The sequence below is a fragment of the Anopheles funestus genome, chromosome 3RL (assembly GCF_943734845.2).
Source record: "Anopheles funestus chromosome 3RL, idAnoFuneDA-416_04, whole genome shotgun sequence".
In the NCBI taxonomy this organism is placed as follows: domain Eukaryota; kingdom Metazoa; phylum Arthropoda; class Insecta; order Diptera; family Culicidae; genus Anopheles; species Anopheles funestus.
The window spans coordinates 60,973,702-60,998,647 of NC_064599.1; the positions used below are offsets into that span (position 1 = coordinate 60,973,702).

General features: G+C 41.8%; 2 protein-coding genes and 1 long non-coding RNA gene across 3 annotated transcripts; 2 read left to right on the plus strand and 1 right to left on the minus strand.

The window, feature by feature from the left end:
- The first annotated feature begins 353 nt into the window (after positions 1-353).
- LOC125771652 (uncharacterized) lies at positions 354-8,119 on the plus strand. Its single transcript, XR_007419348.1, has 2 exons — positions 354-728; positions 7,959-8,119. It is a non-coding gene; the product is annotated as an uncharacterized LOC125771652 (long non-coding RNA).
- A 1,153-nt stretch (positions 8,120-9,272) lies between these two features.
- On the plus strand, positions 9,273-12,367 carry LOC125771651 (uncharacterized). Its single transcript, XM_049442475.1, has 5 exons — positions 9,273-10,068; positions 11,106-11,193; positions 11,299-11,384; positions 11,502-11,669; positions 11,744-12,367. The coding sequence occupies exons 1-5, from the start codon at positions 9,964-9,966 to the stop codon at positions 11,828-11,830; spliced, it is 534 nt and encodes a 177-aa protein (XP_049298432.1). The 5' UTR covers positions 9,273-9,963; the 3' UTR covers positions 11,831-12,367.
- Positions 12,368-20,242: 7,875 nt separating this feature from the next.
- Positions 20,243-21,602, minus strand: LOC125771631 (uncharacterized). The gene is made up of 3 exons (XM_049442435.1): positions 21,073-21,602; positions 20,722-20,883; positions 20,243-20,566 (listed from the first exon to the last, which is right to left on the minus strand). Exons 1-3 carry the CDS (start codon positions 21,277-21,279, stop codon positions 20,285-20,287), a joined length of 651 nt encoding a protein of 216 aa, XP_049298392.1. The 5' UTR covers positions 21,280-21,602; the 3' UTR covers positions 20,243-20,284.
- Between the last annotated feature and the right edge of the window lie 3,344 nt (positions 21,603-24,946).

Below are 24,946 nucleotides of genomic sequence, written 5' to 3' on the forward strand. Positions count from 1 at the left end.
ACTGTACGCTTTCGAGCAGTGGTTGTGCAATGGTAAAAAGGCGGAAATGTTTTGTATTTGTCATTTTTCCCGGTCTTTTGCAGATGATTATGTTTGCATTGGAATGTTAGGAATTAATTAATTGGAAACAAAGCATGAAGAAAAAGAAGTTAGTGATTTATATCAAATCTTATTAAAAATTTACGAGTGTAACAATCTTGAAAAAGTTTTATCAACAATTTAAAATTTCAAAAAAAAAAAAAAAATTTGAAATAAATATTTAAATACATTTAAGTATATTTATGAAAATATTAAATACAATGTTTTGTATAATATTTACTCAAACTACCGAAAGTAATACTGTATGATATGATTGAAGTAAAAACTTGGATTCAAACTTGGGAATTTCTATTTGGATTCCAAATGAATTTAATTTTAAATAAATACTAATTTAAAACGACAAAATACTTTAACTTAACTTACCATAATTTATGATGTTCGGCACTCTCCAAACACTGTTTTACAAACACTCATTTCGATGTACCCAAACTAAAATTAATCTTTAAAAACTTTGCCTTCTTTTACAATTAATTTTCGTTCAATCAACACAAGTTTTTTTTTAATTAATTTTCTTCCAATCAACAAACTCTTCACACAACCGTTGGTAGTTCCGTGTCTAATGCCCAAAGACGGACAAAAGTGGAAACAAAAAAAACTCCATTCAATTTATGGTCGCTGCATTTCGAACGGTGAGTTGTGAATTAAACCTTGCGGAAATAACAGAACACCTTCATTTGCAGTATCTTCTTTCCCTTGGTTTGATTTGTTTTGTTTTGTTTTTTTTTATTCTCTTCTCCAATCCTAATAGACCACAGCCGGGCAACAACTTTGCAAAAGGTTAAAAAATATGCAGCTTCCCGAAACAAACTTCGCGCACCAATTGCTCAACCGTGACTTATTTAAAGAAATGAAAGAAACTCTCAAACGAAAACTAAAACAAAGAAAAAAAAAGCAAACCCACCCACGAAAGCAAAATCAAAAATGCAACAGTTTTATCTGAGTTAATTAAAAACTTCTTTACCAAAATGGGGAAGCGCTCGACCGTTTTATGCATAATCTTTTTCACTTGTTTTTTTTTCTCGTTTTTCTTTCTTTTTTACACTTTGCTTATAAGGTCTTTTGACTTTTGTGCCCAGGAAGTCCGAGAGAATATATGTTTTTTTCCTCCAAAGTCAATACCGTTTTTTACTTTTTCTTTTAACTTTGCTGCACATCTTAATGTTGGTTTCCTTTCTTTTTTTCTCCTCCTCTGATTCCCACCCCCACCATTTCTTGTACCATTGCTTCCGCAACCGCACATGGCGAATCAAGCCCGATGATACCTTTACCGTGTGATTCCGAAATGGATACAGCATTCTTACTTTCGCCACTTTATTTAGACAGTGCTGGCAACCGGAAACGCGCCCGGAATGCCCTTTTGTTTTTCTGTGCGTGTGTATGTGTGGCTACAATAGCAAAAAGAGAGTGGCTACAAAAAGCAAACTAAAATCAACTCCATACGAAAAAGATGATTCCCATTCTGAATGAGAGAGAGAGAGAGAAGGAGAGAGAGAGAGAGATACACATATACACAAAAGAAAACAGGCAGACCGGAGCAGATGGGTCTTTAAAAATAAAACAAAAGATAACGCTACGATTACAATCAGCTGCCATTTTTCCCGCGGGTGGATGAGAAAGTTACTTGTTTTTCCTTTATTTTTACGTTCTTGTTTTTTTTTTGTTTTTTGTTTTTGTTGGAAAGCTCGCGCTGGATAAGCGAAACCGAGATTCGGGCATCCGGGTAAGTCTCTCATGAAATATGACTGCACGGTAGTGCATGCGGGCTGGCAGAAGGCTAGCCCAGAGTTTTGGAAATAGAAATGGCAAAAAGCGATCCACGAGCTGTTATTTTCCCATACAGGTCTGGAGCATGCCCTGGAACAAAACCTAACCATGCATATTTTAATGTTGAGTTGATGTTTGGATACGCTGGCACGATTTAGTTTGTATGTGTGTGTGTGTGTGGCGGTATGTGCCGGTTCGTTCTTTTATCTCCACACTCTGTCACCCGCGTTCCGCCTGTGAATAGATAAAAATATATCCCTCTTTTTTGGAGAGGAAAAACGAAGGAAAAAGGATATGAGACTAGTACTTCACCGTAACATGACCGTGGAATGGAATAGAAAGTTGGGTACTTTATGTTACTCATCCATTCGGACACATATCCGAACGACTTCTTCACAGTTTCCCCCTTTTTGTTACTGGTGGAAACAGTTCGGAAGATGAGCTGGTTGCTTGTGAGCATGAATTCAACCGGAACGACATTCCAATCGGAAAGGATCGTGCATGTTATCCGCATCCACGCATTTTCCCATAACCAGAAAAGTAAGTGCCGGAATGGAATATATTCTCTCGTGTTTTATAGAATGAAGCCATTTTTCACGGTCAAGCTTTTTGTTTGCTAACCAGGGATGTACTTGTGTCAGTTTTAAGAAGCTACTCCAAACGGAGCTATAAAATCAAATAAGTTATGCAAATGGTTTCGTTAGAGATGCAGTAAAATGTAAAATGTATAATAAAAAAGATTAATATGTAAAAATCTTATTTTAATACATAGCAGGTAGCTTGTGGAAAAAGAATTTCATCAGTGTTGGTTGTGTTAAAAGTATTTCTGACGCTCAAGAGTTATGAATAACTTCTGGGACCAGAAGTCAGTCACTCAGTGTCCCACAAAAGATGCCTAAAGCCTTATGTCACACATTTAAAACATAATAAATTCTCCTCTGTCCACTAATCGCTTGAATATCCTTTAACGAAGTTGCAAATCTTGAACATACCGTTCATCGCTCAACAGAAACAGTTAGTCTTTGACAGGCACAAGAAACTTCTACCTATCCTTTTATTTTTCCTTTCCTTTTGATCTCTAGAACTTCATGTATATCATAACCATATTATGCGTATGCTCTCAATCAAATCATAAAAGCTTGATAAAGTACTCATAACGTTCTGAGGAGACCCTCTAGATATGCATGATAAAGCTGACCGAAGGGTTCTTGATAACGTTTCACTTCGCTCGCCCTTCAAATTTGGAGCTGAATTTGATTATCATTTTCAGGGGACTTATAAACATATCTTCTTTTTTATAATAAAAAGATATGTTGGAAAGGATGGTTGTAGTCAATGGCCTTGGAAATTTTAAAACAAAAAGCGTTTTCATTATATTAGACCGGAACGTGAAATAATTCGTGTAAATACACTCTTGGATAGTTTGAAGATAATAAGAGTTAGTCTGCATTCTTATGCGGTTGGTTTTGTTAAGTGTGTTCTCGCTGTTAGGGCATTTTGTTGATAACACGAATCTTACAAAATCTCTCCCTTTAAGGGCGATCCACCATTAGGAGAGTTCTCCGCCAGGGGTATACTTGTACTCTTATATAAGATTGTTTCAACATGATTCTTTGCAATTTCTGATGAGGTAATTCTCATAAACCACAAAGTAAACGCATTCACCGATGCCTTCTTCGCATATTGATTGATATGGAGAGTTTATAATATTGATATCGTTGTTTCGATGAGTCATATTTTCTGAATTTATACAAAACGTGATGTAAATTAATGCAACTAATTACCAATGTTGGTCACAGTCTATCGTTCGTTAGACTACTTCTCAGGTTTGACCAAAGAGGGCGCTGATAAAGAAAATGTAAATAAGAGGCCTTGCTATTTCTGGGGTTCTGTGTGTCAGTTTAATGCTAACGAGCATACAATAGAGACAATATAAAATTATTTTACAGTTCAAAGGTGCATTTACCTTTGAATATATGATTTTCCATAATTTGAATCTCACATTTTTCCAGTTTAAAAAAACTCTTTTTTTAATTTTAATTATAATGATGTACCTACCGATCTACCAAACGCTTTCCTATGTTTTTTAATTACACTCACAGCATAATAGTTTTCCCGCCCCAAGGGAAAAACTTCTCCGCAATGCACCAATAACGTACCGACCGTATTTTGTTAACTCCTCCCCCCAAGCACGTACTTTAGATACCAATTTAGTGCTGTTCCGTGTCCACTTTCACCCTGTTTTCAATTTTCAAATTATAAAACCCCTTTTGCAAAACCCCCTCCCGGGGGCTCATGCATTATTGAAATCATCAAATTAATAATGAAACCACCCCGCGGCGAAAGTGGGTTTCACCACATGGGGATATCTACTACTTCCTTCCCTCGTTCCGGTTGTCGTTGCATTTCCGGTTGCATTCAGTTGAAAGAATGCTGTGCTGTGCTGGGAAAAGACGAACCGTACAACACACACACCATCAGGCACAATCTTAAATGCGTATCACGTTTATGCTAACAATCGTGCCGCTTTAAGATTATCCCCCCTTTTCGTACGAACGAGCCGGCCGGTTCGCGGCTTAACTGTGCTTGTATATTCGTACCGCGACCTAAAGTGGTCCCAGGCTCAGTCTCAGACAAAATAGATGTGTATGTGTGGGTGTGTGTGTGTGTACTTTTCATAAACCCGGTACAGCCTGGAGGGCGCGAAAGCTTTAAAACAGATTCAGGGCTTCGTGGACGTGTTTCGGAAAGGAAAAGTCGCAAGCACGGTACACGCAATGGGACGTCATTATTTTCATCACCTGCTGGGTACAGGTAGTCAGAGGTTGGTATAAGGAACCAGGCACACACACAGGCAAATACCCTAGCGCTTGGATCTTTATTTCCAAGCACGATAAAGGAAACCCATCCTCCTGGTTGGTAGCTGTATTGAAGGCTCATGTTCGGTGGGAAACCCGCAAAACGCGGCGTACTATGGGCAACGCCGAGCAAAAGGAAGAATGAAACGAATAACGACACGATTCTTATCACCAGGACGGGCATCTCGTGTTGCTTAGTAGTAGCTTCCGGAGGTATTTATGACCCGCGATCGACATTGAATTTGTGTACACTGCCTTTCCTTCGTTGGGCGATACCGACCGTCTGCATGTCTTATTCTCATGCAATATTCAATCGCTTTCGTTTTGCTTTTCACCATCACTCCCTCTGCTTGATCTTCACCAGACTTCGGCAGTATTCAAATGTGCCTTATACAATATATATCCTACTCCCAATCGTGCCCGGACGCACATCTTGGGGCGCAAAAATAACAAACAAAAACCATTCCTTCTCAATAGCCACCTTTCTCCAATTTGCCATCCGCACCCCTTTCCCAAAATCAAGCCAATCCAGTACTTAGGGAATGTTTGGGAGGAAGAAAAAAAAAACACACACAACAAAAACATACTGTTCCACCCACCCGATGCCACCCATGAATGGAAATGTGCCATGCGTTTCCATTCCAGTTAGCGCCCCGTTGTGGCAGGGGTTTACAATAGAAAAACCGACCGACTCCCGTTTTTGAATAGCTTCACCAAGGAGTTTACGAATGAAAAAATAATTCCGAAGATAGAAGGTACAACAACAAAAATTCAAGAAGAGTCAAAATCCAAACGAAAAACAAATCTGTGCCCGGGTGCGCTGGATTCCACCATTTTCGTCCTCATTTTTTTGTTCGCACTCTAAAATAGCGTGCCGGCTGGGTACGCCGGTTTGCGAAAGTTCATTCCGCGGTTGCCAAGTGATTAAGCCAATGGGGGTTTTCTTGCTCGGTTGTGTGGCTGTGGTTTTGTGCTGCCACGCAACATTTTCCCAGCATATGCCGCTAAACGTGAAACCATGGAGGAGGTCAACGGTTTTTGGGGGTTTTTTTTTTGGAGGGTGGAGGGTGGCTTTGGAACGGAGTTATGAATTTACCAGTCTCCAGACGGCGCGCCATTTTGCCGCTAGCAATGTACATGTACTGGTGGGATGGTCGCGGTTGTACCTTTAAAGATGGAAATATGATCCCATCGCGTTCACACACGCAGCTTCGGTTTTCATTTTGAATTTTTGCATCCTTCCGCGGGGTGCCGGGGTTGGTAGCGGTTTGCCATTGAAATCGGGCCTAGTCGTACACCGCATGGTAATGAATATTCAATTCCAACGGGTGGTTGTTCTCCGCTAGATGGTGGTGAGCTATTTGCTTAAATTAAAATTTATCACCAATGCTAACAACCGGTTGAGGGATCGTTTTATTTTCGTCCGGCATCGATCGGGTTTTGTACCGGATGGTCCGCTATTGCTATAAAGGAAACACTCATTTCCCAAAAAAAAAAACAGTTTTCTTAACCGATTGATGAATTCATCGTGTGCTTTTAAAACATTTCACTGCGTTCGCTCTCTTTTTGCCTCCAGCAAAACCAATTTAATATTATCAGTTAATCTATTTTTTTCTCTCTTCTGTGCTTCCCCATTACAGTGGCCGCTGGTTGAAAACAAAAGGTGTCGGTTTTATCTTTTCTTTTTGGGGGAAAATTAATTTAATTTTGTTTTTATCTTGCATCTTGGGACAGCAACTAACTTTTTCTCTTTAGCGTTCTTTGCTGTGCCATGCAACAAGCGACTTTGTCCAGCAAGTTTGGGACTCCTTAATCCAGTTTTAAACATTAAGGAACAGTTTCAAACTCTGCTTCTTTTAGTAAAATTTCATGATAGGAATATCGTTTTTCATTATTAGAGTAGGAAGTAGTTTGCATTACAGAAAATAATTTAAAAATAAGAAAAGGTGAATATACAGTCAATAAGTCCCCATAAGTTGATTTGGCTATTTTCAATATTTTCTTATGTTTCTGATTATTTTTGAAGCAAAGGTGGTTTGTATGAAAATACTATCTATTTAATATCTGAGATAGAAATGATATAGGGATCTATTTAAAAAAATATGATAAATTTATCTTTTTCCGATTGAACTTCCAGGCAAATTGCCTGTTTCAGATTTCAGAAGTTTCAGTTTTGTAAAAAAAAGATATACAGTAATAAAAATAGAGCACTTATTTGAAGCTCTAGGTGCAGGTGCATACGGTTCCGATAAGATTCGATCCAAGATGTGTAAAGATTGCCATTAGACACTAAAGATACACGAACAATACTTCTCTACATGCTAGACGCACACATTCATCGATGAAAAGTGACATTTAGTATCGCTCATAAATTCGTGTATGTGACGTAAAATAGCATAAATTACTCATAACTCATATGTCACCACCCAAAAACAAAAACACACTTACTTTGAAGTGCACACACCAGATAAGGAAAAGCATAAAAGACTCGTCCTTACATTCCTACTTTATCGATCAAAAGTTGTCCATACCTACTTTTTTTCTACCTCAGATCTTTACTTTCTATATATTCCCTACACACAAATACGTCATATCTGTCACAGTCAAAGCAGTTCAGGGAGGGAAACAAACAAACAAAACAAGCACTACACTAGGCAAAACTTCCAACTCAATCAACCTTATAACCTCCTGACGGTAAAGCAATTCCACCATTCGGATGGAGGCAACATTTTCCGGCAACTTTTTCCCCATTTAGCATTATGTGGGGCAGCCTTTCCACCGGCCATCCGCTTTCGTTCAGGTCTTTGTCGCTTCCAACATCAATCTTTGCGAGCAAATGGAGCAACTTTTCGTATTGATTTTCCCGACCGACAAATGTCTCCCGTATTATGGTACGCTTCACCCCGAAACCACGATCCTCGCACCAAACCACGATTTAGTGCAAAACTTACCGAGAAGGACGAATTCAATCAATTATTATAATTTTATCCCTGTGAATGTATATTTTTTTCTTCTCTCCCACAAAACTCACTTCTCACCCACTTCAGATGCGTGTTGCGAGCGGAAAGTAGTTTCTCCGTTACAAGTTACAAGTCGACCATTTGAATCTGTTTCTATTTCCCAGGCAGCCTTTTTCCTTTTTTTTCTCTCTCTTTAGTTCAAAGGCCCCACAAATGTTGTTCATCATCAGTAATACACTTTTTTTTTGTCTGTTGTGTTTTTTTTTCTCTTTTCCAGTTCGCTGGTGTGGTGGTGCTTTATTTCTGCTTCCACTTCTACGACCACATTGCAACCGAGCTAGGATGTGGGACGCCAATAGTACGGTTCAGTTACTGGCCGTCATTTGAAAACCAAAGCGTACAGAACCTTCGCACAATGGTTTTGTTCCACGTTCCAGCACCAACACCGCAAGCAGAAAGCCTTTTCTTTTATAGAGCAAAAAAAATAGAACCCTTTTCGGTGACAACGACACAGCCTCAAATAACTATTTCCGTACGCTGCGTTGCGACAGTTCGGTTCGGTCGGGCACGCCGGAAACGTTGAAGTGTAAAGTGTCAAACGCTCGGCCAGCACCTTTCAACTACAGTTACATCGAAAACGTCCGCCGCAACGTAACTGCAAAACCGTTCATCAACAAAAGCCCCGTTTCATAAACCCACTGAACTGAGAGCTCTCACGGGTCTCTCGGTTCCTTCGTTTGCAGTGCAAAAGGGCGAAAGGAATGATAAATGAAAATACCTCCGAGCGCCCTGGACTGAAGTCACCCATCCTCAAAATAAAAAAAAAACACGATGGGGAAATGTCATCCCTCCCCCCCCCCCCCACCCTCCCCCAGGACCAAAGCACAATAGAGGCAGAGAGGATTCGTTGTAGCACCAGCTTGCGAAATGCGAAAAAGCTTAATCCTTTCCTACTCTTTCCTTTCAAACTCCTTCAAACTCCCACTCCATTGTCCGAGCTTTGGCTGCAAGTCTGAAGGCTACCGCTTTGCCTACAGCTGGAGGGGGGGTGGGGGGTTGTGGGAGAGCTTCAAGCACCGAAGATGTGACATAAAAATTCAAACTATCAAACGAAACATTCACCAACCGGTTGGTTTGCAAAAACCAACCGGGTGCGAGGGTTTTGGGTGGCGAATTGTTACACTCCACCGTGCGGAAAGGAAATAACTCTTGCATAACTTTCACGGCTCAAGGAACCGGCGGGGTTGGGCTGGAAAGTTAGACTCATGTCCGGTCATGGGCTTGCTAGCAGCAAAAATGCACCAACCAAACCAAAGCCACGGAACGCGCGCGTATTTGCAATATTTTGCTCCTTTTGTACCATTCTCCGTAGCATTTGCCACGGCTCTTTGGCCAAGCAGCGAAGAAGCAGACAACAACACATTTTTACACCATGTTACTAATGTACTTCGTTTTTTTTCCTTTTTCCGTGGATAACAGAGTTCCAAGTTTGCAGTAACTTGTACGGACAGTACCGAGAAAGTAGTGCACTCTGTAGAATGTTGTGAACAACTGAACGGACGAACTGGAAATACTAAGAATAGCGTTTCTCATCGCGGACAAACCAGGGAACTTAGTAGTCCCAGGAGTGCATCCTGTTTGCTTCGTTTCCAATGTTGGAAAAGAAATAAAAACAATACAGAAAGTTGCACAATAAATAGAAAACAGATTTCATTTACTACACCGTCGCCCGCGCATTTGGAAGCCTTGCGCGTTAGTGCGCGCGAACGCGAAGTGTTTGCGAGCGAGTAAACATAATTAAGTGAAATGATTCCTGTCCAGCGGTGGCGTAACGGCAAACCTATCGGTAGGGACTTGGGCAAACGCTACAATGTAACCCACCTCGATAGCATCTGTGTTGCGGTCATTCTACAGCAACTCCTGCACCGGCGGTGGCTCAGGCACGTGTAAGAAGGGGACGCCGGACGGGCTTCCACATATTTTCTAGTTGCCAACGGATTTTACAGCACCTCGCCCCCGTTTTTTAAGCACTGCAATCCAAATCCCACGCGTACATCAGCTACCGGCTAGAGTGCCGAAAAATTAAGGCAAACAAAAAACAAAAAAATAGAAAAGAACCACTAAATTAGTGGCCAGTAGCGAAAGGTGGAGAAACGCTGGAAGCGGACACATTAAAAGCATAAGCTACCGCGCGAAAGAATAGTTATCCTACCGTACAGTGCCGGAAACCGTTGCATAGCTTTTGCTGGAACCGAAACAGGACCTAACACTAACAGCCAACCATGAAGTCTGCCATCCTGTACCCGTACGGTCCGCTGCGCGCTAATGGTTGCTGCCGGATGCTGCACGCCAAACATTTGGCACTAACGAGCGCCATCTACACCCTGGTAAGTGTGGGAATTGTTTCTCTATTTTATTTCTTTTTTTGCTCTGGTTGGGAAATGCTTTTTTCCGTTGCTCTGTACCGCATACAGTCTGTCGCTTGCCTGTTTTCCAGCTAATTAAACATCGACGAGTTTTTTCGGCGGCGAAATTAAGGGGGGAGGGACATAGCAGTGGGAAGAATAGAAATAAGAAACTTCTCTTGTATGGAAGTATTTTGATTCCTTTTGCTCCCTTGGAAGTGCAACGAATAACGAGATATTAAGTGAGAGCACCACGTTGGTTCGCTAATGCTCCTCGTTGCCAGCTTCTTGTAACTTCGAACGTACTCCCTAATGGAGCTTTCGAGTTTCACTCAATATGTTGTTGAAGCTTGTTGAAGCTCTGTGTGAAGTTACGACTATTGAGTGTAGCTAATTATTGCTACATCTAATGATGTCCCACCATCTCCTCAAGTCAAGTCAATCGCTTAGAACTCCAAAGTCGCTCATTAAATAAGATGCAATATAATTGCTTTATAATGCATACCCAATTATTGTGAGAAATCGCCATACAGACGAAAAAAAACCAAACCACAAACTCCTAAACGAATTCCAAAATATATGAACCACCAAGAAGTTGAACCACACGTTTCTTCCGAATATCCATCATTCGCTTCTTCGGATCATTCGGAAATTCGGAGCAAAAGCGTTTCCAAAGTTTTGCATTCCTCAGCATGCTGGCTTATGGTCGACGAAACACACGAACACGTTCCGTTCCGGAGATACGTTCAATTTATTTTCCGGCCTGCTGACTGGAGCATGATTGAGTGCGAATTAAAGCCCCTTAACGGTTGCCATTATGCGAAAGATTAGGTAAATTGCATCGGATAGCAATGCCAAATGTGCGTGCGTATGTGCTACTAGGTGAAGCTATTTCCTGCACATGGACGAAACCCCCGGGTTGATAGGCGATGTTACTGGGAAGTTTTACGCTTTGATACTAGTAGGCGTTGGCATGTAATACCCTTTTTTTTCTCTCTCTTTCTCTTTACTTCTGGTAGAATATTTCCATCCTGGTTGTGCTGTTGTACTCGTGGCGCATCAGCGTGAACGTTAAAAAGTACGGTGACCTGGAGGATGTGTACTACGGTAAGTGCGTATACTCGCTTAACATCACCCGCCCCGGTATCCAATTATACGGGCTTCCTCTAATCGGGCTTCCTGTGCGTATTCGGGTATTTCGTATCGCTCCAGGTGTACAGATAGCCTACTTCGCCATCATCGGTACGCAATGTTCGATGATCCTGCTCAGTGTGGTGCTTATTTTTGGAATCTATCGGGTAAGTGGATCACTGTTTGCGGGAATTTCTATCCCTTTCATCGTGGACTGGTTTTTTTTTTTGCGGGACCGACTGACTCACATCCTTCAATCCCCGTCGTCCGTCACCCTGAAACAGGAAAACATCGGTCTGGTCGTACCGTGGATAATCGGATTTATCACCTTCATGGCACTGGAGGCGGTCGCAATGGTATACTCGAACGTTTTGCGAGATCACGTGAACCGCCAGTTCGATTCGCTCTGCAAGGCGGAGGTAGCATTCTTCATATCGAGAGCTGTCATCAACGTAAGTAGACATCGAGCTGGTGCGGCATTGTTCGCTACGTATCGAACTTTGCCTTATTCCTTTTGCTTCCGCAGATAATGGCCATGTGGGCGGTAACACGCTTCTATAATCTGTTGCGTGCGGGCGTTACCTGGAAGGGACCGGAGCTGATCGAGCTATGACACAACTCGAACGAGACGGAAAAGACGCTAGCGTCCTTCCGCGAAGAGACCCACCTGATCGTGCGGATACCGTGCGACGGTACCGATACCGAGCTGGAACCGGGCCGGACGGTAGTGTGCGGCGACGCGGATGGGGACGACGCGACGACGGACACGGATGACAATATGATCGGCCGGGGTGGCCGTGGACAGAGGGGCACCTATCAACCCATCAACCGCGGCCTCTACCGTTGGCCAGGGGACGAGGAGGACGAACCGGAGGACGCGAAGAGTGTGGGGAGTGGAAGCGACGAGGACGATTCGCTGCTGGTTGCGTACGACAGCAATTCGGTTGCGTCCGTTTGACAATATCGCAAGCTCCTGCGGTACGCCACGGCAGAGTTGCAGCGGCAGGCGGACAGTGCCGTGCTGCTGTTCATGATAATATTTTTTATCGAAGTGTATGCGCAGATATTCATATTTTTCTAACCAACACGCGTGTACCGCCGGGCCTGCTTTTGCAAAAGGTGTGCCGCTTTGGAGGATAATAAAACAAAAATGAAGCGAAAAAAACACAGAGGACAAGTGTTAAACGGGATGTTTATTTACCCACTGCGCCCCGATGTTAAGGGAAAGAAAACAGAAAATAATATATAACTGCACGGTATGGAACACTTTGCTATAAAATAGGAAAAGATGCAAAAAGGATTATTTTTTCAAAAAATCCGAACCACAAAAGGTTCGAGTATAGGCGCTCGAGGACGATTTGTTATGCAGGATAGGGCTGTAGAGCTGTAAGATGTTGTGAAACTGTTAAGCTGAACATAAAATGCAAAAAAAAAAAACAGATGTTAATGTACGGAGCGAACCGATGTCGAAGCATGTAAATATTGTAGCAGAGAGAGAGGGAAACGTACCATACAACTATCATGTTAGCTATTATGTTAAAACACGTTAAACACGTTGAAACAGTGCAAAAAAAAACCAAACACATGTGAAATAAAGGCCATTGAATAGGAAACAAAACAAAAATTTTCAAAAACAAAACAAAAAAAACAATAAATGTGCTGCTGCGCAGCGATGATAATGATTGAGGAAAAGGTGTATTACATTTACAACAAAAAAAAAAGAATTAGTACGAATGTATCCGAATTTTTTGTTCTATTTGTCGACTGCAATTCAATGTTAAAAACCGCTCCGAAACATTTCGTAATAAATTGAAATACATCAGCTGCCCGCACAATTTACATACTTTACATTCTTTATTCATAAAGACATCGTGGTGCACTAACATAAACGTGCCGGAAACTTTCTAACCGCTCACAACATAGCTTCGAGATGGAGCAACTTTCAGCAGCAGCGTAGGGAATGGAAAGTTCCACCGCTAAGAATGCTGCAATCAACGACAGCAACAATAAAAAACGTGACATTCTTCTACTTCCATGCTGGCAAACTACTTACTTTGCTGTTGCACAAATGGGAAATAGTACCAGGACACCAATTTGGGACCACTTACGGCACAATTGAGAATAAAACTACTCACGAGAAATGTATATTTATTTATTGTTTCGTAATTCCCACAATTCCATTGAGTAAATCACAACGCCTGAAAGTATGCAATAACTATATTATTGGTGACTTTTAAAATAAAAAGGAATGTAAGCAAATATCCTCTTTTCAGCTGAAATAGAAGCTTATATTTACATTATTAGCTATTTTTATATATTTATTTATATTAAATATTTTTATATATATTAAATATTTTTTTATTATCATTTTTGAATAAAACGATGTTGAATAAATAAATAAAAAACTAAAAAGCAAAGTTTCGGTTGGCTCAACATGTGTTAAGCAATTTTATCTTAAGATTATTTACACTAACTCTTTGATCCTCTCTATTGTTTAGTAAGCTTCATGTATTGACCTTCATTAATAGACGGACCGTAAATCCAAATTCCCTCAATAAAGGACTTAACAATGGCCTTAAGCTCCTACTTAATCCGCTGATAAGCTTATGTAAAAATAAATGCACTTAGCCATCATTCGTCTATGGCTGTCTATGCTAGAATCGCTCTCTAGTGCGAATAGCAGGCAAGTATGTAGTATTGCATATAATAGCAGATGTGTAAATTTTAGTTGGACTGATTTTAGCCTGCCTATTCTGTCTAAAAAATAAAACGCTTTGAAAATGGATAGATCGTAATGATCTTTAAGAGTCATTTTGAAGAGTCAAGCTTATTGTTTATGTATGTAAAAATGTACAAAATTAGAACAAATCATGTTCTTTATCTTGTTCTTGATACTATAACCTCTTGGAAATTTTTCACCAAAATTTTGTTTTCTGCTCTGGCTAATCAATCCATTTATCCGGAAAAACCCGGATGAATTCCGGTAATCGATTATGTCAAAATCGTGAAACGAATCTCATGTGAAACGACCCCCTTTATTGCAAGGACTAACTATACGACTATGCGAGTCAAAAATACACCCCGAACTTCAATCAAATAGAAATAAAAAATTTCATATATTTTACAATATTTAAACTAAATCAAAGTCTCAAGAGCTTAGCTCCAAATGCTTTCTATTGTTTCTAAAATATAATCCTAAAAAATGGTTCTATTCTAAATCAAATACACACCAACCAGATGCAATATACGTCTAATAAGATATTTGACTGCCGAACCTATACGTCAGCATGATAAGAGTGCACGTACTCCTTTCACGAAGGCTTTCTTTGCCTGAAAACCATCAACCATGTGGTCCGATGTGAACGGTGAACCCCGAACAACGACGGTTCACAACACAAATCCCCATTAGCACGTTGGCGGCCAACTTTTGTCGGAGCAGTTTCAGCAGCTAAGCCGATAAGGAGGTCGTAATTTAACAAATGTAGCTGCTGCATACTAATAACGACAAACGACGAGTAATGCCCGGATTTTGGTCCTTGTCCGAATTTTAGGTTCCCATACAGCCGTGCGCTACTGTTACGTTTAAAGCGTACTGTGGCATTGTGTGCCTGTTGCCTGTTGCAAACGATAAAATATAGCTATCCAATGTGCTATGCACTGCACCGGTGAAGGAAGGAAACAAGCAGCCAAGGGGGCAGCTGGCAGCAGTACTGTACAGAAACACGGCCAACAGTGCTGATGGTGGGATGTACTGGACCGCAACCGAGTGGGCTAGTTTCCGAATTGAATTACGCAGCTACATTGGTTTTTGGACGGTGATTGTTTGCCCAGCTTGTGTCCGATTTGCCCTTCCGTTCGTTGGAAAACCAGCGAACACGAGCGAACGAGCATCATGTTCTGTGCTTAGGGGATTTTTGGACAAAGAACCACCAACCACAGCATGAAAGGTTTCAATCGTGCCCCCGAACAGGATCGGCCCTCGGTGGTACGGTGGTGGTCTGGTGTTATTTAAATATGTGCACACGGTAACGGACAGTGCAATCTGACGTAGTGTCATGCTTCGTAAGCTCAATTGCAGCTTTTCTTAGAAAATTCTCTCAAATTTCCCAAAACCCCTTTGGTTGGGAAGCTGATAGCAGACCAGCAGCAGAAGCTGCTACTGTGGGTCAGAATGAAGCAACAAAAGGGAACACAGTGTGCAAAGCATCCTATCCGTCTTTTGGCCAATCTGACGAGAATAATCGCGTCTGCAATTGTGCGATAGAATTGCATTGAAGGATTCAACGCAAGGATTAGGCGTCCCTAGAGCTTAAGGAGATATTGACCATCAGGTCGGTTCTTGGAGAATGGTCAGTACGGTCGAAGCAGAAGGTATACAACCTTTTTGTGTTTTTTTTGTTGCTTAAGACAGACCATTCTACCCATCACTAACTGGTATGGCAAATGTTTGCAAATAATTTCATCCTCAGTTTAGAGTTCCAATACCTTCAACATAAGCATGAAGGTCCTTGGTGCGAAAAGGTTAGACACACATTTTATTGCACGTCAAACAAGGTTCCAGGTTTTTACCACTAGTCCCTGAACAACTCAGTCGGAATTGTTTCTATAAATTGGGGAAAGGTTACTAAAAGTAGCGAATTTATATTCACGATTTTGCCATTCAATTTAAATTCAATGTACTGCTCATCAACAGTTTCAAAATCTATTTTTTTAAATTCTTGATTCCAATGCCGGTTAGCTGAGTTCTTTAAGTGTGTGTTTTCCTGTAGTATTTAAAAAATAAAAATCTTAATCTATTTCATTGCTTTACCATGATAGCTCTTATGCTTTAACTATTATCTTTTTCCGCAATTTTAAATTTTTTCGTGGATATTAGGATATTTATAAATAGTTGGTCTGCGAATCCAAAGCTTGTATATATTATCATCAGAGGGCGCTGTTCACAACGATCCTGCAGCAAAGCCAGGAACCTGAGTCGAGGATTCCCGATCGACTGATCGTTCGATAAGGAGTATTGATTGGAAGACATCCTGAAAATCTGAACGGAAAAGCCTTTGGCGGTATTAAATAATGCTTTTATGCTCATTTCCGGTGCTCTTATGCTTTAATTTTATTTTTTGAATATTCTTAAGAATGCAAGCAAAATGTAAACAGTACCCAAATATGATATAAAACACATCAATCATGTAGATAATAATCATCATCAAAAGTGGGCAAAAAGAAATAGCAGCATAGGTTCTCTACAATTTCCTCACGATGGCCGCTGCTTTCGTATTTACTTTTATCAGCTCTTTCGAACCAACTACCAGTTGATGGTCAGCGCAGTAAGCACACTGTCAACAGGCGTATGCCAATTTATATTATAATTTCACCAGAAAAACCATACGCAAAACCACATCTGCCCAGTTCCCATCTCGTAGAAAACTTTCTGACCCCATATCGGAGAGAAACAACCCAAAAAAAAAAAGTGCAAATAAATAAATTTGCACAAATTGAAAGCAGTCTGCAACCCGGTTTTGGGGTCGTCGTTGAAACAAAAAAACAAACATAAAAAGAGGGGCAGTTTTTGGTTTTCAATTTCACGTGAAGCAAAAAGTATCCGCATCCGTTGGTTTTGATGTCGAAAGCAAAACGTGACTGCAGCTGCCAACCGGCCGCATTTCATTTATCAACGATAATAAATGAATGCAGTCGTTTTCATACGCTCAAAAGCCATTTGAAGGTTTTCGTTCGCATTTATTTTACGGTGCCTTTTAATGGGGCATGGGAATGCTTGAACGCCCCACACCTGTAACCGCACGCAATGGAAACGATACGAACCGTACGATTTTGCACTCGCGTAACCACAGAAAAGCAGAAATTCGTTCAAAAGCTTTAGCGTACTATACCAAGCGAAGGTGTAAGTGTTCAAAGGTTTTCACCGCTTTTCACAGCAAAACAAAATAAAAACAAAACTTCAAACATAAAGCTTCGCACAACGTGTTAAAACACTTTGGCGCGGCGTGTGAGTTGTCGCGATGGCGATCACACATACAACAACTGGCAGCTTTTTAAAGTTGCATTTTCTATAGACCTTGCCCTTTCAAGGTGGTTTGTTGTTGTGTGTGCCCGTCCCCGCTTAGGTGGCGGGGAACTTCATGCGCGTGAAGCATTGTAAGTAAAACGCCCGCTGTTTTACACCTGGATGATGTGCCATTTCGTGACGCCATGCAATGACACAATAAGAAAAAAAACTCACCCATCCCGACCACATCACCACACTACGACCATCTTCGCAAACCGCAAAAAAGGGTAGCAAGGAAGCAAAAAAAAACAAAGCTGGCAAACAGCGCCTTCACGAGTGTCTCGTGTAGCCCGAGAGTGGCCTCTCATCATTAACAAACCACCACAAACCACCGTGTTTGCGCCATCTTCCTCCATCTTCACAAAAGGAAACAAACCTGATGGTTAAAGTACAGGAAAATCCACTTCCTGGCCCTGGGAGTTTCTTCTTTCTTCCAGACAGGAAAGAATTCGCTGCGGCGTAAGGATCTCCATGTCAGAGATGGGAAATGGGATGAGACGGCAGCCGGGGGGGGTGGGGAGGGGGTGTTGTTTTTAAAACAAAAAACAAACTTTGTCATCACATTTGCCATCTCTCGTAGTTGTCGGGCATCAAATTGCTGCGCCCAGTTATCGTTGGTGTGGCAAAAGAGCCGTAGCTAAAAGCTACTTGAAGAAAGTATGGCTGAAACCGTTCGGCAGTATGATTGGCGCTCAAGATCATCACCCGATGTTGAAAGGGTAAGAGTTGAAAGGTCATTTTGGGGTGTTAGGTGTACGCTACGCTCTACTTACATGTCGGCCCGTGGGGTTCACCTTCTTCCACATTCAACGGCATCAACAACGTATTCACTTTTTCCTGCAAAAAGCTAATCTTCGCTTCGGTAAAAGCGAACAGCAGGCAAGTTCATTGGGGCCAACGTGTGCGCATCACCCACAAAACCACACACCGGCCTAGCCGTACAACAACCGTCCGTGGACACACTGGGAAGGTTCGTATTTCTAAGATTGGATTTCAATTTTCACCACAACGTAAAACAACTTTACCGTTTACACCGGCGCTTCTACTTCCGTGTGGCCCCGTTGTGTGGCACACCGATGTTGAGACGAACGCAGAACTTTTTGCAATTTCATCCAGGGAAAGTTCAGCACGATGACTTTACGGATCGGTTTGCGTATGATAGGTTTTCTTGGGAAGGCACGAATAAATAAATTTATCCCTCGGTAAACTGCAGCTAACTTTATTACCACCAGGTCCCGTACCACGAGCCGGGAACGATGAAACACTGCATAGGTTGCCCGTCGTTTTGCCCCAAACACCCAATCCAGGGCATCATGATGATGACCAGCTGGAACTGATGCTCGAATGGCAACAAATCAATCTGTATAACCTCGTATACTACCCTTCTTAAAGTGATATCACTAACCCTCCCTCCCTCCGTCCCACCCCTCTCACAAACAACCACCCACAACACAATGCACCAGTCGGGGCTCTAAATGTCTATCATTCGCAGAAGGTTGTACCCTGAGGCGTGTAGCACTAAATCACCCAGAAGAAATGGTCCAGCACGTGACCAACGCTTCATGTTGACATTACCACGTTTTGCTTACATTTCCCTTCTTTTTCGGTTTTGCATGATATTGTGACGATGGCAGAATGTTTTGCGTTTTGAGAAAAAAAAAGCAATAATAAACAACAAAAGAAAAGCTCATTTCCCGCGTGAATAAGCGTATGTTGTTCGGTGTGTATTATGGAGGTTTTAAGCAATATGTATACTTTTTTGCGTGTTTGCATACTTAAAACAAGTGTTCAAACACAAATAAGGTAAAGGTCTTCGTACACAGCCATTGCAACAACGTGCTTGATTTGTTAGAAATGGCGGGGTGGCGGGATCGAAGTACAGTGCGTAACATAAGTTTATGATCGTTTAATTTTTTTCGAACTAAATCTCAAAGAAAGAAATAGGTAATCCCAATGTTCTACGCACCAAAACCATTGAAAATTGTTAGTTATATAAATAATTGTAAGTAACACTAAAATCCTACCAAGAAAAATTAAAATAGAACAAAAGACAAATTATAGTAAGTATTACTTAAAACTAAAAATTTAGAGCAGTTCTTTAGCTATTGACAACGGTAGCAGCTCCCGTAGCAGCACAGTCAGATATCAACTAAACGGTTTTAAACCATTGCTATATTAAATATATCGTTGCTAGCGAGCTTTAGAAATTCACTACATTATGACCACAATTAAAAAATCAATAAATTAATGCATAAAGATAAAAGATGTAATATTTAATATATACTAAATACATACCTCAAATTGCCTATTGCCTCAAAGTTTTTGGTCAGCCTTAACAAGATTGTCAGCCCTGGATTTATTACCGATCCTATTTTGTGTGTATTGAGCTAAGGCCTCTAAAATACCGAAACGTTTCAAACTTTGAACTTTGATTTTTCGATATTTACGATATTAAAGATATTTCTAAACCACGAGAGATCCATTTATTGTTAGCGTTCATATAGCTCATATAGCGTTTGACGATATAAGTGCTAAAATATGTATCAGTGTTCATAAAAACACTCTTCAAGTTTCTGTTTTACTCTAAAAATAAAAAACGGCTCGTACAAATAGTTATGACACGCACTGTAGAAACCATTTTTTCCTTTTTTGTGAAAACAAAAAATACTTAGCCACTAAACACCAAAACAAATCAAAACCCCCAGCGAGGTTATAATACTACCACTGCCGTTTTTTTATTACGAAAATTTCGCATTCCACTGTGTATTTGATGACGGGCTCACTAAAAAGGTACCACTAATCCTAAGTGGTTTCAGCTTTCCTTCATATCACTAGCGCCATCTAGGTGTGTATCCGTAACCACGATAAATCACCTTCGCTAATCTCCACCGAAGCACGCGACATTGGAAATAATGCTCCGTTTGGAAATTGTCCCCTTTTTTGCCGAATGGAAAACTTTCATTCACTCGCATTTTCCGGACTGTGGTTTCAGTTTAAATGAACTCAGAACGTGTTCCACACCGTACCGGGTACCGTACCGACGTCAGGTTTTAGGCCATCCACGTGCAGGTAAATGGCGATCACTATCGATAGATTGAAGCCGGGCAGGAAAACCATCAATGGGGACCACCATTTGTCCGTTTCGTTTTGGCAAACATTTAGGTCAAACTTCCGTAAGCAAACTGACGGTAGCAGTGCCAGCTTTTTGCCCACCAGGTACCACAGTTCCAGTGCGAACGTGCCGAGATGGAGACAAATGTATGGCCAAAGTAGAAACGTTCGATACTAAAGTGGAGGGGGGATAATGGGGAGGAAAAAAAACAAGAGCAAGCTGGTAACGGGGGATATCACTTAAATAGGTCGCCGAGTCAGCATCCGTTAGCGTTAGCTCGTACCCATTTTTTGGTCCCGATGGCGCGCACACACACACACATACTAACCGTTAGCAAACCAACGATCGCTGCCAGATTCGAGTAGATGGTTAGCAGCGACACGACCAGGGCGAAATTGATTCGCAAATACTTCGGAATGTGCCACAGTGGACGCCATTGCAGCCGATGGTCCCAGCCGGCTTGTGTCAGCAGTGCATACAGCGCCAGCACCTACAATGGCCGGATGAGAAAGCAAGAACGAGCAGAACGAAAAGTGTGAAAAATATTACAAACACCAACGTTGTGGTTTTTTTGGGTAGGTAATATCCAACGCCCATCGCCGCTGACCACAGGCGGACCATTTCAGCCTGTCCTGCCGGTACAGCATGCTGTCATCAATAGCGACTCAAAATACACAACCGTTTCGATGGCGTTGATCAGCAAGGCGTACCGGTGAAGGTACGGTGCATACCGCACCCGGTAACCGTACAGCTGGCGCAGCAGTTCGGCAACGTACGAACTGTCCACCGACGACGGTACACGCTGATTGGGAAAAGTTTCAAATGGCACGTTTTTGTCCGGATCGGTTGCCTGCAGCGGTGGCCAAAGACAAAAACAGTCAAACATTGTTTGCTGCCTTCCCCCCTTGCTCTGTGACAGGTCGGAGACAGGGGAGTGGAGAGGTTTTGCCAAAAACACGGTACGTCAACTTTGTGGCCTGTGGTACGGTGATGATGTTCGAAAAGGTTCGGTAGCACTACTTGCTACCATGATAATGATGGTAGTACTGGTACTTCGGCGGTACACCACAACCGTTTCCCATGGCACACTGTGACGATACGCTGCGTCATGCAAAGTTTTTCCACTTTCTGTCATATTTAAATAGGGCGCTTGCTGTGTTTTTTATTCGTAACAGCACAAATTTCGATACTTATTTCGTTAACTATAATTACCCAGGTATTCTAGTGTACCAAAAAACCCAGTTTTATTTTAAAGCTTAATTATTATTAAAAATATGGTAAACCGACCGGTATCAGTGAGGACTCCAAAACAGAGCTACTGGCAGTTGTTTCCAGGCGAGTACTTTCGTCAGTTTCTGATTCTTCCATTGCTAAACTACTGGGTGTTGGATAAGTATCCACTTCACCCTCAGTTTGAGTGGATGATTTAATTACTTTTGTCGACTGTGTCGATTCTGGTGACATTGTTTCATCCCTAAGTGATTGCTCCAGACCCTCCATCCGTTGCATCAAGCGTAAGACTTTTGAAATTATGTTGTCCAGGTACGTTAGAGCACTTTCGAGCCTTTGCGCTGCAGATTTCAATGAGTGTTCCAATGAGGCGAACGTGGGAATTGTCTCCGTCACTTCAGAGTTGGACGTTGAAGAATGAGTACTTTCAAAATTCTGTTCTGTCGCTGAATGGCCACAAGGTGCTTCAGTAGTTGCAACACGTTTCCTGTCCATCAGCACGATCGGTGGGTACTCATCGCTGGTGCATAGCTGAAGCCGTTCGTTAAAATTACTTCCAGCGAGGCAACGATTTTGTTGAAATCTGAGAAACATAAAGTAAAGAAACTCAATAATATCTCTATGTGGCAACCGAAAAAATTTGTCTTACCTTCCATTGGCGTACGTATAGTATATGGCACGATCTTCAGTATCGCCGTACCTTTGCTTCGTATCGCAAACCAACACATCTCGGTCGTCCGACATTTCTATCTTCGCCACTGTGTCCAACATAGTTCGAAACAATGGGAACGGACCATCGTTGCATACGTTTTCCGAATCGTCATAATTCGGCAATATCAAAACGCCTCGCACACCAAGATTATGTGCCTGGTGGACACGTTTCTGTACCGTTTTATCATTGTCGTACACAATGGCACCATTGCCCACGAATAGAGAACAGCCGGGACGTGTGCTCGATGCGCGAGAACCACACTTGGATTGTTTCTCCTGCAGCAGCTCACAAATCTGACCATAAGAAAGCACACCGACGTGGCTGCGTTGCAGTGATCGTGTGACGCGATACTTGCTAGGATTAAACACAATTCCCACGGTTAGCACACTCAGCACGATCTTCTCCGCGCGCAACCCATCCTGTAACAGTCGGGCAATGAGTTCTGTTCCATATTCGCGCAACATAAACTCCTCCTGGGTGCGATCCACTAGCTCATCCTCCAGCATGTTCACACCGACCACACTGACCAGATCCAGATGGTCGTTGAAAGATTTTAGCAGCGCGTTCGAACTTCCCATCGTATGGCACCCGATCGTGGTGGTGATCGCGTACTTATCGCTCAGTATCGTGCGCAGATGCCTGAGAAATTGACCGTATCGTAGCTGCTGGTAGTAATCGAGCAGTGAGATGTCGTAATCCAGATCAACACCGTCCAGTACGTTGTCGCGCAGCACTATGTTGATTCGTTCGCTGAGCTGCTGATGCACCGACAGGGTAGTAACGTTGAAAGGGAGTACGATCGTAAGTAGCACATCTGCCGAAGAGTTACACCGCTTGATAGTGTCTATTCGGGAGAGTTCTAAAAAGTAGACCGCATCAGACCATGAACATTCACATGTTATTAGTAGCGTAATACATCATACCTTCACGCGTTAGGACAGTTGATTTCTCGATATCAAATGTTACACTATTCACGATAAACATGTCACAGGAACAAAGTTCCTTCGTTAATGCACTCTCAATCGGTAGTTGCAGTTGAATCTGGCAGATAATATCCAAATCTCCTGCTGCTCCATATGCAACCAGCTGTAGCAACACTAGCACAGTCGTCCGTAGCCCCATGGTCTCCAGCAAGATGTATCGATATGTGGTCTCGGGTGAAACATTCTTGACGGTCTGCTTGCTTATATATGCAATAACTAGCTAGCAATAACCCGAAAAGCTTCGATATCACATCCACATCACATCCTCTAAACACGTTCCCTGCTCATCTGTGATGCATCGATAGCACCGTACAGCACGGCCCATATCGTCAGTGTCCGGCAAGCACGGCACGACATAAATCCACTTGCCTTCTTCTCACCAATCCATCATTGAGGTGTGTTGAGATGGCCACGTGCGGTGTGGAAAAGCAACAAATCGAATCTCCTAGCGACTTATCCGGTGAAGAAAGTACTATCTTCACGGGTGCTCGGAATGCGAGAAATATTGGCCGGTCAGTTGGTTGACTGGCTGTGATTGCGATTGTCAGACGTTATGTGATTTAGAAATCTAATAAACATTCGACTGTGTTATACTTTAACCTCTCGGCTCTGTTTACCGCCAGTCAATTGGGCAGGGAAAACATTTAAGCTCAGTATTTCTTACAGCCATTTTACGAGAGCTCAACTCAGACGTCAAGTGCCAATGAAATGCCTTTCGAAAGTTAACGTTTTCTCTCCGGAACCTCCCTCTAGTGCTTAGAACAAATTCTCATAAATCTTACGGGCGGATCGACGGGCTAGCACGAAAAGGAATGCTACACGTCCCCCATACAGCTCTTTGTCGTTTTTGCTCATTTTTATACCTCTAACCACACTTCCTTCCTTCAGCAATCTTTTCTAATGCCACCCATTGCTCGTTGTGTCCTCAGTCCCAACCGTTTATCCCTTTTTATATTGTCCTTAATGAAATGAAAGCGTTTCATGAATATTAAAACTCGCTCTGATACGTTTGCCTCAATCCACGATAGGAGGAATAAGTATTGACAGTGCCGTATGAAACGGCACGAAAGTTCATTTGTAGGGATGCAAGCTGCATATGAGATGGCTTACAATCAATTAAGGGAATTAATTATGTGTGTATTCTATCCCATTTCGTGAAATAATCTCTTTTACAACATGCAGTAGTTGTTACTTGTTTTAAGCATTGAGAAGATAATAAATATATTTAATTATTTGTTCACTAAATTTAAGCTGACCAAAGTAAATCCATTCTTATTGGACAGTTGTTCAATAATGAAGCGAATAACATTTCAAAATGGGAACATAATATGGATATCAACCTTAACCTAATACGATGAATTTACTCAAGAATGAGAAAATGAAACCAAAAAAAAGAAATAGATCTATAAGTTAGAAAAAAACTATTCCAAAACATTCCATTAACCATTCATGAATATTCCAATCGACAGAACTGGGTATCAAATCCCATCCGAACCAGCCCTTCGTAGACAGGACTGACTGTCCGGCTACGTGGTAAAATTAAGTCTAGTAAGCCAGAAATGACCGGCATGAGCTGCAAGCTCGTTAAGCCAATAAAAGGAAGGCAAAAACGGAACTAAACGAGAAAA